Genomic DNA, 16,270 nt, shown 5'->3' with positions numbered 1-16,270 from the left:
TTCCGTGATTTTTCCATATTTTGTCAATTTTTGAACTTTAAATGCTTATAAAAAAAAACTGTGACTAAGGATTTTTAATATTTTTCATCTGCCTTTGAAACAATATACTTGGAGCCTTCTATTAAATTTTCAAGCTTTTTTAATCAACAAATAAAATTTAATTGATATTTTTAGAAAAAAAACTAAAAAAAGATGGAAAATGAAAATGTCCGTAAACAGCTCAAAACAAATCAAAATATTTTGAAAAATTTATCATGTATAGAAAATGGAAATATAAACAACCAGTGAAAATGTTATGTATTTACAGTCATTCGTTTTAAAGTTACACCAAAAACCAAAATCAATTTTCTCGAAAACAGATTTTGCGTAAAAACTCCCGTTATTCTTTAATGTTTCTTTTGTTTTTCACGGCGCTTTTGAAAAATATTGTAAATTTCAAATGTTGACCTCCTGAATGCATCAACTAGAAGATTCACTTTCCCAACAAACAAGATACTGTTAAAGAAAATCGAATCAGTTTTACTGCCCCAAATCGTGATGACAGACACAAAAATAAAAATATAAAAAAACACACATCATTGTAAAATCAATACATTCATCGTTTCACTCAGAGTCTAAAATAAGAATGGACAAAAAATGTTTTTTCGAGTATTTTATAAATACCTATGCAAACAAATATTTTCGAGTAGCAACTTTAAAAATAAAAAAAATATATTATGAAACTAGCTAGTTATCAACACATAATAACATATTTTTAATTCATCGAAAAACAAATATTATATAAATTTTATGCATTTGTAAACAATACATTTATAGTAGGTATATAATATGTTGGACCTTGGACATACCATACATTGTGAAATATATATTTTATAACAATTGTATATGAATTAAGTTCATATTCAATCTGAAAACCTAAATTTAATTTAATAAAAAATTATGAAATTTCGAGTATTGAATATAGGTACCCAATAATTGAAGCCGTTTATTTTATGTTTATGCAAATTCAATTTCAGAGTTAAAATTTTATTTTATCAAACGCTGGTGGATTTAAAATAAGTATATTATTATCAAATTATGAAATTAGGTAAGTAGGTACATCCAGGGCCATATTTACCATAAGGCAGGATAGGGCCTCCATTGTTAGAGAGCCTCGGATTTTTATTAAGAGTATTTTTTATTTTTTAGAGTAGGTACTTCGTACCTACGCCTTTCATCGTATAAAATAAATATAAGAAACATATAATATTTCAAAAAAAATTAAGTGATTGATCGCCTTAGCATACTAAAATGTAAATGAAAATAAATAAAAGTCTATTTTTAATAAGAAAGAATTGATAACTTAGGTTTACTATCAATAGAAAGCGATCTTACGTCTTCTTCAAACTTTGATGACATAATAAATTAATAAATGAATTTGCTTTGAAAAAAAGCAAGAAAAGTAATATTATAAATAGCTCATTAATTATTTCTATTATAAATATAAAAATGTATAGTCTATTACAGTTAATAAATGATATTAAAAAAAGAAATGTTTAATTTTGTTTTCAATATCAATTATAAATATGTATATGTTACGGGCAAAGTACTTTCGCACAATGTTTACATTGCCCGGTCTACGTACACTTTGCCCAATGTTTTTGTGGAATATATTAAAATACTATTTTGGCCGGGTAGGGTTACACTTTGATCGTCCAAGTACACTTTGCCCATAGTAAATTGGACATTGTAACTTGAGCTATTAACTTAATATTTGCAAAGTGAATTTTTTTTTTTTATTGTGTTAAGCAGTTAAGAAGAAATATAGTGAGGACAGGTTTGAGGTATAGTAATAGGTATGAGAGTATAGAACTAATAGTATAATATTATAAAACCATTGTCAGTTAGTAGTACTTAGTACTTCAAATACTAGTATGAGTCACCAGGAACCAATATATGAAACTCTTAATATTATCTATTTATCTTGTCGATTATCGTCGTTTCAAGATTATCTTTATATCTACAATATTATCGGCTTATCGGTTAATCGGGCTTACATATAATTTTAATATTTTAATTTATTATTATAGTTCATAACGATAACTATAAGATAGGAACCACCGAAGGAAAGTTTGAACACACATATAGTCGTAACCAGTTTATTACGTATAAAGAAAAATTGTTACTGTAGAAGAGGTGCCTGATCTAACTATTACACTGAGAGAAGCAGTGAGGAAATATTCAAATTTAGGAGGATAGGGTTATGATAGATGTAATTGTACTCAACAATGTTTAAACAAAAAATGTAAAAGTAAGGCATCAGGGAAAAAATGCAATTCAAAATGTCATTCTAATAATACTTGTAAAAACAAAGTCATGATATTATTTATGTATTATTGTTCAATGTAATTGTGATCAAAAATGTAATGGTAATTAAAAAAATAAATAGTAATAGGTAATAATATTCAACTAAAAGGTAATTAACAAGATTGATAAGATTAGAAAGGTTTATAATAAATTATAAAATGAAAAATTTTGGTTCATATTGCCCAAGCTTTACTGGGCAATACAATACAGTCCGGGCAATGTATACTTTTGCCTACATTGCCCGTCATAATCGAACATTATCATAATGCCCGGGTAATGTAAACATTGCCCGAAAGTCTACTTTGCCCGTAACATAATAATTATTAATTAATAAATAATAGGTACAAGAAATCTGTAGCCAGTAGATATAATAAATGTATAAGTAGGTAAATACTAAATTAATATAAATTAATATTTTGTTTTATACAACTCGTTTGTGTGTGGGGGGGGGGAGGGCTATAAACGCTACTGTTGACAAGGGGCCACTTTTTTATTTTGCCTAAGGCCACAAAATGCCTAAATCAGACCCTGGGTACATCAAACACGCAGCATGTGCCTAATTCATGAATGTACATTCATACATTTTATTTGTACGTTTTTTTTTTTTAAATTCATTAAAAATTAATGAATCAAAGGGCCCAACAGCTGAATTTTTAAACTAGAACAAAATGAACGTCGTGTTAAACAAAAATTCGGGACTGAAGATCATTAAATGTATAGGAAACATTATTTGTGGTATTGCGGATGAAGACACGATGAACCTCAATCTTTCATCTAGTGAAATTACAGCTATGAAGTACCTATGCACCGATAACATCTTGATGAACATTCCTTTAGTAGATATACCTACTTATATATAAGTCGGTGTTAAGGCCAAATCGACGTACATTTAATTTTGAAAATTTAAAACAATATATGGTTTGTCATTGTTTCACTTTAAATTAATTAAACATCAATTGTATTTCAATTTAATAACATATTTTTTTTTATTATTGCATATTTTTATTTTTTTACCACAAATTATTATATTTTAGATTCTGAGTGGAAAGATAAATGTATTGATTTTACTTTACAATGATGTGTGTTTTTTTTTTAATTATTTTATTTTTGTGTTTGTGTACACGATAAGTAGTAAGTATAATGCTACGATTTTTAACTTCAGTATCTTGTTCGATCAGAAAGTGAATATCGTTGGTGCATTGGGGAAGTCAAAATTTAAATTTCCCAGTAGTTTTCAAAAGCGCCGTGAAAAACAAAAGAAAAATTAAGGAAAAACGGGAATTTTTACGCAAAATCTATTTTCACAAAATTGATTTTGGTTTTTGGTGTAACTTTAAAACGAATGACTGTAAATACATGACATTTTCACTGGTTGTTTTATTTCCATTTTCTATACATGATAAATTTTTCAAAATATTTTGATTTGTTTTGAGCTGTTTACGGACATTTTCATTTTCCATTTTTTTTTAGTTTTTTTTCTAAATATATCAATTAAATTTTATTTGTTGATTAAAAAAGCTTGGAAATTTAATAGAAGGCTCCAAGTATATTGTTTCAAAGGCAGATGAAAAATATTAAAAATCCTTAGTCACAGTTTTTTTTTATAAGCATTTAAAGTTCAAAAATTGACAAAATATGGAAAAATCACGAAAATTAGCAAATTATTTTGAGTTAAGAATTCGTAAAAATTTTTCTTTTTAAATCTAAGATTTTAAAATGTAATACAAGATTCCTTATAAGATTATCTACCTTTATCAAACAAAAAATATCTATAAGAAAGTCAAATTAAATTTTTATGGTCGTTTGAAATTCAAATTTTTACTATAGACTATAATATAATATTATGTCTTATACCTAGACTGACATACCGTCTCCGCTCAGAATCGTTTTTCTTATACAGTGATATTATATCATTGAATTCAAATTTAATACTGTCCATTATACAATGACCCACTTCTAACCTACTGTACAGCAGAGCGACATCACTTACCCACCTTTTTTTTTTATTTTATACTACATATTTTGGCAATTTTAATTACATATATATGTACATATTTTTGGTTTTTTATTACACGCATAAATCCCAGTCCTATTAATAATAAATAATAATAATTTGAAAAGAGGCGACTTAAATAAAATAAATAGTTCGAAATTCATTAATTTATCCGTACCACAAAATACATAGTTCAAATTCCAATGAAATGTACAAACTCCAAAAAAAGGAGAACATGTTAAACGTTATTGGAAACTTGAAATGTATTGATGTAAATATAATAAGGCTATTTATTAAAACTCTACAGATGACTAGATGAGTGACTAAAGTGCAGCTATTATAATATTATTATGTTGAATAATTATAGAACAGAATCACACAACATTTCCGTAATAATTTAGGTACCTACCTATCTAAATATCTAATGACGATAATATTATATTAAAAACGTTTTGTGATAGTTTTTAAATATTTTTATTAGATAGAGATTTTTTTATTAGTATTATTATGACGTTCGAGTTCTAATTTTATCAATTAATTTAACTATAATTGATTTGCATTTAATTGTTTTATATTTTTACATACTATTAATTTTTTTTCCGGGGGGGAATTTCCTTGTTTGGGCGGCAAACGTCCAGTTCATCGGTGGCTGGGGGGAGTGGGTAAAACTTCTTCAAATATTTTTGACCTTGGTGCGATTAACCGTGATCGGTACAAAAGGTAATAACTAATAATGGTGCCGAGGAATGTTAGGAATGTATTATCGGTGAAACAATCTGACGCCAGCCGAATATAACATCATATAAATGTGATTGTGCATGTTTTTTAAGTACACAAACGGCGACACAATGTTAATGGCGTTTTTGGAATTCGAGGACGACGGCGACGCCTTAAATGTGTTTACCAGACTGTCTTACGATAACGATGGATGGACGCATCGTTGAGTTTTTTAATGGATTTTACACGACCACTATAATAATATAATGTACGTTATAATTACATAACTATACGACCATCGTTATTAGTGGTAGCTCGTGTATACGTGCACAAGTGCACGTGCACTATACCTACCCAAACTTGAGAAAAGTTAAGTGTATGATTTAACTCTAAAATATCAAAGTTATACCAAGTTTGTCGTTTTTACTTAATTCCACATTTCCACCTACGATGGCTTAATATAATCAATTAATACAAAAACCTAACCTAACCATACCAAAATCCGAAGAGTAAAAATAACCAAATTTAACCCTTTTTAAATTAGCCTATCTTCTTCCCAGTGGTCTAATCTACCCACAAACATTCATTTATATATATATATATATATATAAATAGAGCCAAGTAATCATGGTAGCCAATTAACAAATAACAAAACACCAAACATTAATTTTTTAATTTATTATAATTTATTTCTCAAAATTATATATATCATTAATTAATTACGACAGTAACATTAACAAACAATATCAATTTCTTAATGCTATAGCGTGAACAATATTTTTTGTTAGCCCATCTTTAGCTAACACAAACAAACTGGATGGTATACCGGTTACCCACTCCAGAGCATGCCACGTATAATAATTGTCCGTGTGAAAAACATGGTGTGCTCAAATCTAATCCACAAACAAACATCGTTTGGCCTTGGGACTTATTGATAGTCATTGCAAATGCCAATCTAATAGGAAATTGAATACGTTTAAATTGAATTGACACATATGTAGGTATAATAGGGATTCGTGGTATTAATATATTTTCACCTCTGAACTTGCCATTTAAAATGCTGGCTTCGATAACGTTTTTCATTAATTTTTTAATGACTAATCGTGCCACGGAAACAAATAATCAAAAATAACCACATAGATAGCAAGGCTGGGCAAGTTAATGATTTTTTTTAACTCGTTAAGTTAAGTTATTTTAAAATAATTAAGTTAAGTTAAGTTAAAAGTTACTCGTATTTTTTTCGTTAACTCGTTAAGTTAAAAGTTAAATTTAAAAAAAAAGTAACTTAACTTAGTGTTAAGTTAAAATTTGCTAATTTGCAAAAATAAAAATTCCAGACACATAATATGGTTTGTTAGATAGTTTTTCTGGTATATTTCTACTTTACGGGACACCTTTTTTTTTGCATTTTTTTTTTTTGAAACTTATGTAGTTAAGTACGCTGAAGACGATGGTCAAGTCAGAATTTGGGGTTCAGGCTTAGTTTCGAAGTTATGACACTTCAAAGTTAGTATATAATACTTTTAATAACTTATAAATGTTGCGTCTCCAAGCGGGCCCAGTGGTAGTTTACACCCCAGTTTACACAGCAAATTATAGGGGGATATTTTGAATTTTCGATTTTAATGTCCGAGCGAGCGTAGCGAGAAATCAAGAATTATAGGTATTTAAAGGTTATGATATAAAGTTAAAACTTCAATTTTTGAAATTTGAAGCCAAATTCTGATTTCACCAACATTTTTTTTACCCAAAAAATGACTAAGTCCCCCCAAAAAAAGGGGTGTCCCGTAAAGGAGAAAAGTTCCGTTTTTCTTTACGTCCAAGAAAATTACTGGGGAAATTTAAAATGATACATCAAAGTAAAAACACATTCAAAAATTTGAATTATTCTTCGGACGAAAATTAACTTAATTTAGATATTTGTGAAATAAAATTAACTTGAAGTTAACACGTTAATCTTGAAAAAAAGTAACTTATTAAGTTAAAAGTTAATTTGAAAAAAAAGTAACGAGTTAATTAACTTAATTAAAATTAACTTAACGTTTTAACTTAATTTTAATTTTTAACTCGTTAATGCCCAGCCTTGATAGATAGTGTATGTTGCTACGTGTCAACGATACACTACTGTGTGATTAATATTGTACACTTAAGAGGCCATAACTCCGGAATTACTTATAGTACAGCATACCTACAAACTTAGATAATAGACGATTCTCAGACATTTATATTGATAAAAATAATAATACTAATCAACAAACACGCCCGATTAACCAATAGCAACCAATATATAATACACTATTATTTTTTATATATATAACCAATATAGCAACCATTTATAGTCTTAAGTGTTTAAGAGGATGTTAGCGCAATATTTTTTCTCTCTATATATACCACGTGCAACATAGACAGAACGCATTAACGCAGAATCATTTTTTCTATGTTTTTAAGTAGTCTTAGAGTAAAATACCCCATTACAAAAAAGTTAGAGATTAATATTTTTGAGGGAATGACATATCGATTTTATATTAATTTATTGTTATTTGACTTTGTATTCGACTTTCAAAATAAGCAAAAACATTTAAATTATGTTTAAATTGTTTTGAGACAATATTTAGATAAATCGATGTCATTCCCTCAAAAATATTATTCTCTATCTTTTTTGTACTGAATGATGTTACTCTAAGATTACTTAAAAACATTTAAAAAATAATTTTGCGTAAATGCGTTTTGTCTATGTTGCGCGTGTGCTAGAGAGAGAAAACAAATAATGCGCTGACATCTTCTTAAAATAAATGTATTCAATTAAGATTGGTACTTTCTTTAGGCTTTATTCTTTACTTACATACATTTATGTATACCTATATATATATTACTTATACAATAATTTTACCAGATTCTTAAAGCAAGGTTAAAGTCCTCATTACAAACTAGGCATCGTAATGCTTGTAATTGTGCTAAGAAATTTATACATAAGACCCTGTGCCCGCAAGGCAAAAGCACATATTGTGTCCTTTGAGCAATTCTATACACAACACATGTATGTTCTTCATCTTGTTGTGGATAAAGTTCAACCAAATTATGAGATATAAGTAGCAATATTTGACTAAACATGAAAAAAAATGTTGAGAAATAAAACAAATAATGATTATTTGAAAATTAAAATAAATTGTATTTATTAATTATTATTATACCAGACACCAGTACCGGCAGTACCCGACAAGTAGGTACTATAATTAATTAGCATCATATTGTGAATGATAAATTAAAAAGTCTACAAAACACCACAACTGTTTTAATGTGAATAAGCCAATATGTTTATATGACATATGCATTTATATAATTTTAATCTAATTTAAACTATTTTAATCTATGTAAGTAAATTAATATTTTTACTAACACGGTAAGAAGAAGGCTAATATCTTCAAAGTTTGAACAAATGATATTCTTATCTATTTTCCTATCTATACATAATCTATATAAGTATATAAAAATGGCAAAGTTGCCACTGTAATATAGTATAATATTGATTAAATAAGTAGTTTATTCCTATTCCATAATTTTTAAAAATGTAATTTATTATTTTGTTCTTATTTAGTTCTTAATTTGGTGGGTAAAAAATCCTGAAAACTTAATAGAAGGCTCCTAATACATTGTTTCAAAGACATATGAAAAATATTAAAAATCCATAGTCACAATTTTTTTTAAAGTTAAATATTGACAAAATACATAAAATTCTCGAAAATGTGCAAATTATATTGAGTTAGAAATTCATAAAAGTTTTTCTATATAAATAGAAGATTTGAAAATGTAATACCTGATTCTTCATAAGTTTGTTGCCTACCTTTAGCAAAAAAAAATGTCTACAAGCAATTCAAATTAAATTTTTATGAGCGGTTTGAAGTTCATATTTTTACAAGATTGTATGTAGCGATTTTGTTATTTTGTTGTATTTCAAAAACGAATAACTGTAGGTATATGTCAATTTCACGGAATGTTACATTTTTATTTTCTATACAATTTTCAAAATATTTTGACTCTTTTTGAGCTGTATACGGACATTGTCAAAACATGTTAAACGTGAAAATTTAATACAAGGCTCCTGGCATATTTTTACAATAGCCTGTAGTTAAAAATATTAAAAATACGTAGGAACAAATTTTTTTCATAAGCATTTGAAGTTCGAATTTTGACAAAATGTATCAAATATTTTTGTAGTTAAATATTTATAAAATGTTCAACTTTTATATCTAAGGATTGAAAATTTAAAACATGGTTCCACGTAAATAGCTTTTATATAAATTACTTTATTCACAATGATATCATCAAATATGGTAAGTAATGTCATAGGCTGACCGACTGTCTTCGCTCAGAATCGTTTTTCTTATACAATGATATTAAATCATTGAATTCAAATTTAACACCATCCATTACAATGACCAGTGGCGAGCCAAAGTGGTCAATTTTGACGCAGTTGCGTCAACTTTTCAAACGGGGTGGTGCCACCCCGTGACTGTGGCGCAGAATTACATGCTAAAGCCTGACCTCTTGGCTCTTTTGATTACATTTTATTAACATCATAACTTTGTTATAAGTACATAATTATGAAAATGCGTCATTTAAAATTGAAGTTCAGCCCACCACTGACAATGACCCACTTGTAATAATACATAACATAACATAACACACATAACCTACTGTACAGCAGAGCGACACCTACTAGGCCACTAGCTCACCTTTTTTTATTTTCATAGATTAAAAAATAAAAATGTGATTTCTGATTACTAAGAGATAATTAACTGGTTATAATTTTCTGAATTAATTGGCTGTTATCACGTTAGTTACGAGTCGTAGGAAACCAGACTTTGGTAGTATTCCGAGTACAGTATTAGGAATATTTTTTTAACATCCAATATTAATTTTAATATAATATTTTAAAAATCTTAAAAGAGACATTTTTAATATTAAAAAAAAACTAAACGTCATATATAAATTCTGATTCTTGCGTCGTCTTAAACACATAAAACCACACATTTATACGTAAATTAAATTTCAAAAATAAAATGTTTAGGAGGGTAAATCGTTGTGAGAAGCGAGGAACTTTTACGCGTATAAGATAAGCAAATTACGATGAGTAGGGCCCAATGACGTCACGCGGCTATTTTACATTTCTTAATATCTCTTAAAGTAATAATTTTTTTTACATCGGATTTTCATCAAATCATTTCATAAAGCCATAGTTACAATAATTTAACATTTAAAAATAATTTAAATAATTTTTTTTTTGTGTCGTGTGCTCCTTTAAGAATTGCCACTTTCGAGCACGCAACCGAGCCGCCGGGCCGGGCCGGAAGTTTATATTCAAAATTTAAGAATTTGTGTTATACGATAGTAATAATATTATAATATTTATAATGTTCGACTAACGATCATCAACGCACCGAATTTAACTCCTCTCCCTCCCCCCCCAACACGGAGGTGCAGTGAGTGACGGTAGATTCCGACGACTAGCGACCAATCACAGCGCAGTAGCCGACACTCGCCAGGGGATCTGTCGGCTGCCGGTCCGTCACCGGTCGCTATCGACAGCCGCCGCCGTGCATACACGACGATCATAATAACAAGATCGTAACAATTATTACCTGTTATGTTGTAATATATATATTTTTATCTTTGCCGTGTCTCTACTCTCTTCTCTTGTACTTTTACCCTATTGTTCTGCACCAAACTCGGTGCCTAAGTCGTATACAATTCTTCGTGAAAACGGTGCGATATTATTGTTCACTACGTATACACGCCCCGCGGCACGTCGGCGGCGGCGGCGGCGGCACAGCAAACATCAGCGCCAACACTACGGTGACAACAGACATGCGCGCACAAGACGAGTTCTCGTAAAGCGAGTGGGAATTCTGAATAGAGTGCAGGTGGTAGGGACTAACGAATGGTCACAGTCCAGCGGGTACGGGCAACTACTCCCAACTTGCGAGATCGGTAATCAACCGTCACTTGCTCCACGAATCCTGGCAAATCGACAACTCAAACCGTGTTTTGAACCAACCGACTTAGGTTGTCAAACTGAGTCGCCGAGTCTTGAAACACTGATTCGACTCGACAATCGATTAGTTCGTATGAAAGAGTCGGCTCGTCGAGTCTACCTGTTGTCCTGGACTAGTTCACAAGCTACGCTCGCCCGACGACAGCGCTACACCGTCGTACAGACGTCGCCATCGCAGTTTAGGTAAGTACAAAAATATTACGTAGTATTACCACAGAATAGAATAACCTCACCAGGCACCCATTAAAATATAATAATATGATATCGCGATTACTGATTCGGTAAATAGTTAACGGGGAAATAATATTGATTACGTCTTGTCCCGGCATTGTTGTGATTTCGTGTTGTCGCGTAGGTAATTGTTATCGTTTCGTTTGTGTTTCGTTTTTTTGCGTGATTTTAAGACGTCGACGAACACGGGCGACGGGTACCGCACCTACGTATGGGTAAAGGTGCGTTTACATTAGAGCCCTAACTCGAACGCACGCAAGCGAATGCTACCGAACGAATGCGAACGCATATTCGCTAAACATTCGGCCGCGTCCGTTTACATTGTTGGCTCGTTCGTGTTCGACTGGCTTCGCTTCCACAAAAATGAAGTGACGGTATCCGATACGGGCCGAATGCCGTTTAAACTGAACGGAGAGTTTCTTTGATCGTACCGCTCTTGGGGCGAATGCGTTCGTTCGCGTTCGGCCGCATCGTTTACATTGGATCGTCATAGGCGTGCGCAGACATTTGTGGCAGGGTGGGCCAAGTCAATAAAGATTAAGAAACCTGAACACTGATGAAAGAAACAATTATACTTTAATTTACCTACTCGTAAGTCGTAATCACCCACTATTTAAGGCACAAATCATTCATATGATAAAAAACAGATACATATTTTTTTTTAATTAAAAAAGAAATATTTTAATTGTCAACACGATTTTAAATTTTAAATAAATACAATTTCGCAATTTGTAATGGTAATATGTTATAAATTTTATTTTTAAAGACATTTAATTTATTATCATTGATTATCAATGTTATTTTTCACCTACTTAATTAATGTTCTGTGATTTAAAAAAAATCAAAAATTGTGATCTTAAATCATGTATTACTGTGTATACAAATTTCGGTACGTCTCGCAGGGTGGGCCACGGCCCACCCGGCCCCCCCTGTGCGCACGCGTATGTGGATCGTTCGGTAGCATTCGCTTGAGTTCGTTCGTGTTCGAGCTCTAATGTAAACGCACCTTAATAAATTGTAAAAATATTTAGGAATCGAATATATTTTGTTGGCGATGGTCTACCTATGCGGTGGTCTAGTCCGGTGTTCGGAACGGTCACTAAACAATTTACTTCATTCATGCATTCGCATTTTTTTCAATGAACGAGTTCACGTTTTTAGAAAATGTGAATGCGTTCATTTAATTTTTATGTACCTATCGTTTAAATATCTACTAATACAAAATACGCGGAAATCATAATATTAGGTATTGTTGTTTTATGTCTAGCCGTGCCCACTGGAATTTCAAGTATTTTGTTTTTGTGACCCGTATTATCTTATATTATAATATTATAATAGTAATATCAATCAATATTTATTAAATAGTAAATACATTTAAAAATCGTTAAAATTCATTAAATATAATGTAAACGACGTCTTTGCTTATGTTCTATTTGAAAAATAAACAAATGACTTTCATGTATCGTTCACTAAATATGAATGACATTCTTTCCAAACACTGGTCTAATCGCATTGTGAACATGGCCCTGTATAGTGTACCTGTTGTCGATGGTCAAATCGGTGTTGTACTTACAACCTCGTACACATTCAACATCTCTTTATCCCCGTCTTTATCCATGAGTTCAGATTGTATTGCATGCCAGAAAATCTTCGAATTTCAATATACATAATAATATGCACAATATAATTGTATAACCTATTATGGGTGTACCTACCTATGTTAATTATTTATTATGCTTTTAAATATCAAATTTATTTGTATTGACTTGTAATACCTAACTAAATTGAAAATAATAAATTGCTTTATTTTGCACAATTCTGATATCAATCAATTTTGTAATTTCACTTCTTAGTGTTAACATGGATTTGTTTTTTTTGGTTTGCAGTTGATTACAATATATTATATTGGTGGCTTAACAATCAATAAAGATGGGTCAATATGAAAGCACAAATCGACTCTACAACAGCAATGTTCAGCTTGTTGATATGTTAATTTTGAGACAGTGTATACACTCAATTAATGTGGAAAAAGTGCTTAGAAGTGTCGACCGAGGATTATATTATACCAATGATAGTAAACTAGATGCCTATAGAGATGCGGATTGGCAATCGGGAGATGTTCATTTGTTTTCACCAAGTCATTATGCTATTGTTTTAGAATGTTTGGATCTTCACAAGGGTCATAAGTTTTTAAACATTGGTTCTGGAATAGGGTATTTTAGTACTCTAGCCGGCCTTTTATTGGGTAAGCTTTATTTCAATATTTATTCATTGTACTCACAATCTATTTATACTCTTTAAAGTTTAAATTGACTGTCAAAATGTTTCCTTATTTTTTTTATAGGTATTAGTGGAGTTAACCACGGCATTGAAATTCATAGTTCTTTGGTAGATATTGCATATCAAAAGTTGGAAGAATTTAAAGAAAATTGTGCAGCAATTGATTATTTTGAATTTTGTGAACCAGTATTCATCAAAGGTATAACATACTTTATTGTTATTAACTAAATAAATAGGTACTCATAAATAATTAGAACCCTGTGAAAAAGGTCTGATCAAAAAAAAATAGGTTATAACTTATAATTCTCTTGGAGATAATATTATTTTACATTTACTTTACAAAATCTATTTTATAAAATAACTTAAAATATATTTAAAAAAACCTGGGAAGTTGTTCTATTGTATAATAGTAGGAAGTTGTAGGGTCTTCCATTTCATTTAACAGTGTAAAAAATTTGTTAATTTTGAATTCAATGATCATTTATGGAATTCGTCAGTTACTATATTAAGGATATTTTGTTCAATCTGTATTTTGATATTATATTCTACTACTCCATGCTACGATACAATGCAACTTAGTTCTGCATATAACAAGTTGGGAAAGCAAGCTTTATCACTGAATACAACTATTTTATCAGCAATCTGAGCTAGCAGACTACAGTTTTGATAATTTCAAAATGAATAATTTGCGGGTTAACTAAAAAATGTAATATTATATTATTTTACATATTATACACAATAAAGAATAGAACTTATCTTTTATACCATTTAGTAACATTGAAATTGAGAATTATATTTATAAACAACAATAATTGTTTAAATGTAAGCAATGGTATGCTTAAAATAAATGTATCAGGAAAAAGGTACCTTACAACCAATGCTATTCCTACTTATTATTTAGATACCTAGTTCTAATAATGTCAATATACCAACATTATTTTTCTATGAGTCATATAATAGGTTGAACATATGTTTGACAAAAATATACCCTAATACAAAACCTATATTACATATTAATTATTATTAGGTATAATAATATATCATGTATAATTATAGTTAACTTAATATATGTCAATATTTATGTACCATAGAAGCTTAAAATTATTATTAATATTATTAAAATGTCTTTGTTTATGTAGGTAATGCATTTGAACTGTTGCCAATGGGTTATTATGATAGAGTCTATTGTGGACCTGGAGTACCACCAGCACAAGCTTTATTTATGATGGATCTCATTAAAGTACTGTTTCATTCTAAAGTTAATCTTTAATGATAAAATTTAATAAACTTTTCTTATCTGTCTTTAGATTGGTGGTGTATTGGTTATGCCATCGAATGGGGCCCTTGTGAAAGTAACGAGGGAAGGTGAACTCTCGTGGAAAACAATTGAAGTCCTTCAAGTATCGATACCACCTCTTGTTATGTCAGAAAAAAATAGGAAAGTTTTAAAGTTTCGTAAGTTAATATATTGTAAACTGAAAATAAATAAATTTTAAATTCTTGTACGTTTTTCAGCTACTGTTCAACCATTGAGTTTAAAAGAGTTATGCAGATCAAACATTCGTGCATCCATACGAGATTGCTTAATTGAAAGTCATCCTGACTTGCAAATGCACATTAAATGTAAGCCAAACATAAGTTTTGATCAAAAATTGTTAAATGAGACTCGCAGTGGAATGATGAGTTTACGGAGCGTTGTAGATATGATTTATGACCATCAAACATCAGATCTGGATTCAACATCTGAGGATGAGACCACTAAAGAAGATAATGATGACGATAAAAATGGCCGTGGTGTTGATGTTGAAGAAAAAAATACAAGTGAACAGTGTGATAAAAGTATACTCAAAAAAACTGCATCAGATACAAAAAGAAAAGCATCAGAAGCAGGATGTTCTTCTAAACAAAATGAAACATTGCTCAAAAAACCAGATAACACAAAAAGAAAGAGAATCGATACATCTTCTAGAGCCGTTAATCCCCCCGATTACCAAACTACTCATCTTGAGTTTTGGGAGACTATGTTAAATTTTTCACCACCCGGGTCATCCGAGGATGATTATGAGGAAGATGATGATAATAGTGAAGATTTGGTTGATGATAAAATAAACAATGTCAGTGCTACTGTTAAAGAACCCTTGTTTCTGAGCAATCGGAAAGAAAACGAGATGAGTAAACTTCTAAATGCCAAAATCAATCAATTACCAGTACCAGCTGTACTCAAACTGTATCTCAACTACAATTAATATGATTAATTGAATTTGTTACAGCCTGCAAAAACTACTTTTGAATAAGTAACAATTTTAATAATTTCACAAACACTAAAAAATGTTTTATGATTTAATTACAATCACAATATGTTAACATATTTCAATATTTAATTCACATATTTTTCAACTAATATTAAAATAATTTAATTACAAAACAATAAATAAAAAATAGTGATAACTATTAATATGTAGGTAACTATTTTCAAATTATTAGATTTTTTTTGTAATTGTGAACTATTACATCATTTCGTGGAAAATAAGATAATGAAATTTATACATTTTTTTTTTTTGGAAAATATGTTATATTTTATGTATGCTTTTATAAGTACTATAAACTAAAGTTAAACATAGATAGGTACCTACACAAATCTAAAAAAAAAT

The 16,270-nt window shown here is 29.8% G+C and overlaps 1 protein-coding gene across 2 annotated transcripts; it reads left to right on the top strand.

Moving 5' to 3' along the window:
- The first annotated feature begins 11,176 nt into the window (after positions 1–11,176).
- On the top strand, positions 11,177–15,983 carry LOC100167753 (protein-L-isoaspartate O-methyltransferase domain-containing protein 2). 2 transcript variants are annotated; one of them, XM_008182527.3, is made up of 6 exons: positions 11,177–11,291; positions 13,226–13,584; positions 13,684–13,818; positions 14,759–14,859; positions 14,927–15,074; positions 15,135–15,983. In XM_008182527.3, exons 2-6 carry the CDS (start codon positions 13,269–13,271, stop codon positions 15,863–15,865), a joined length of 1,431 nt encoding a protein of 476 aa, XP_008180749.1. In that variant the 5' UTR covers positions 11,177–11,291; positions 13,226–13,268; the 3' UTR covers positions 15,866–15,983. The 2 variants fall into 2 exon arrangements, with proteins under 2 accessions (XP_008180749.1, XP_016658048.1); XM_016802559.2 differs by lacking the exon at positions 11,177–11,291 and adding an exon at positions 11,451–11,560.
- Positions 15,984–16,270: the final 287 nt, after the last annotated feature.

Source organism: Acyrthosiphon pisum, chromosome X (genome assembly GCF_005508785.2).
Source record: "Acyrthosiphon pisum isolate AL4f chromosome X, pea_aphid_22Mar2018_4r6ur, whole genome shotgun sequence".
In the NCBI taxonomy this organism is placed as follows: Eukaryota; Metazoa; Arthropoda; class Insecta; order Hemiptera; family Aphididae; genus Acyrthosiphon; species Acyrthosiphon pisum.
This window is presented reverse-complemented; position numbering and strand designations above follow the sequence as displayed.

Excerpts from the sequence above, each read along its gene's own strand:
- LOC100167753 (XM_008182527.3), top strand. The coding sequence starts at position 13,269 with ATGGGTCAATATGAAAGCACAAATCGACTCTACAACAGCAATGTTCAG. Across the intron at positions 13,819-14,758 it reads TGAACCAGTATTCATCAAAG|GTAATGCATTTGAACTGTTG; the intron begins GTATAACATACT and ends TTGTTTATGTAG. Across the intron at positions 15,075-15,134 it reads TAGGAAAGTTTTAAAGTTTC|CTACTGTTCAACCATTGAGT; the intron begins GTAAGTTAATAT and ends TACGTTTTTCAG.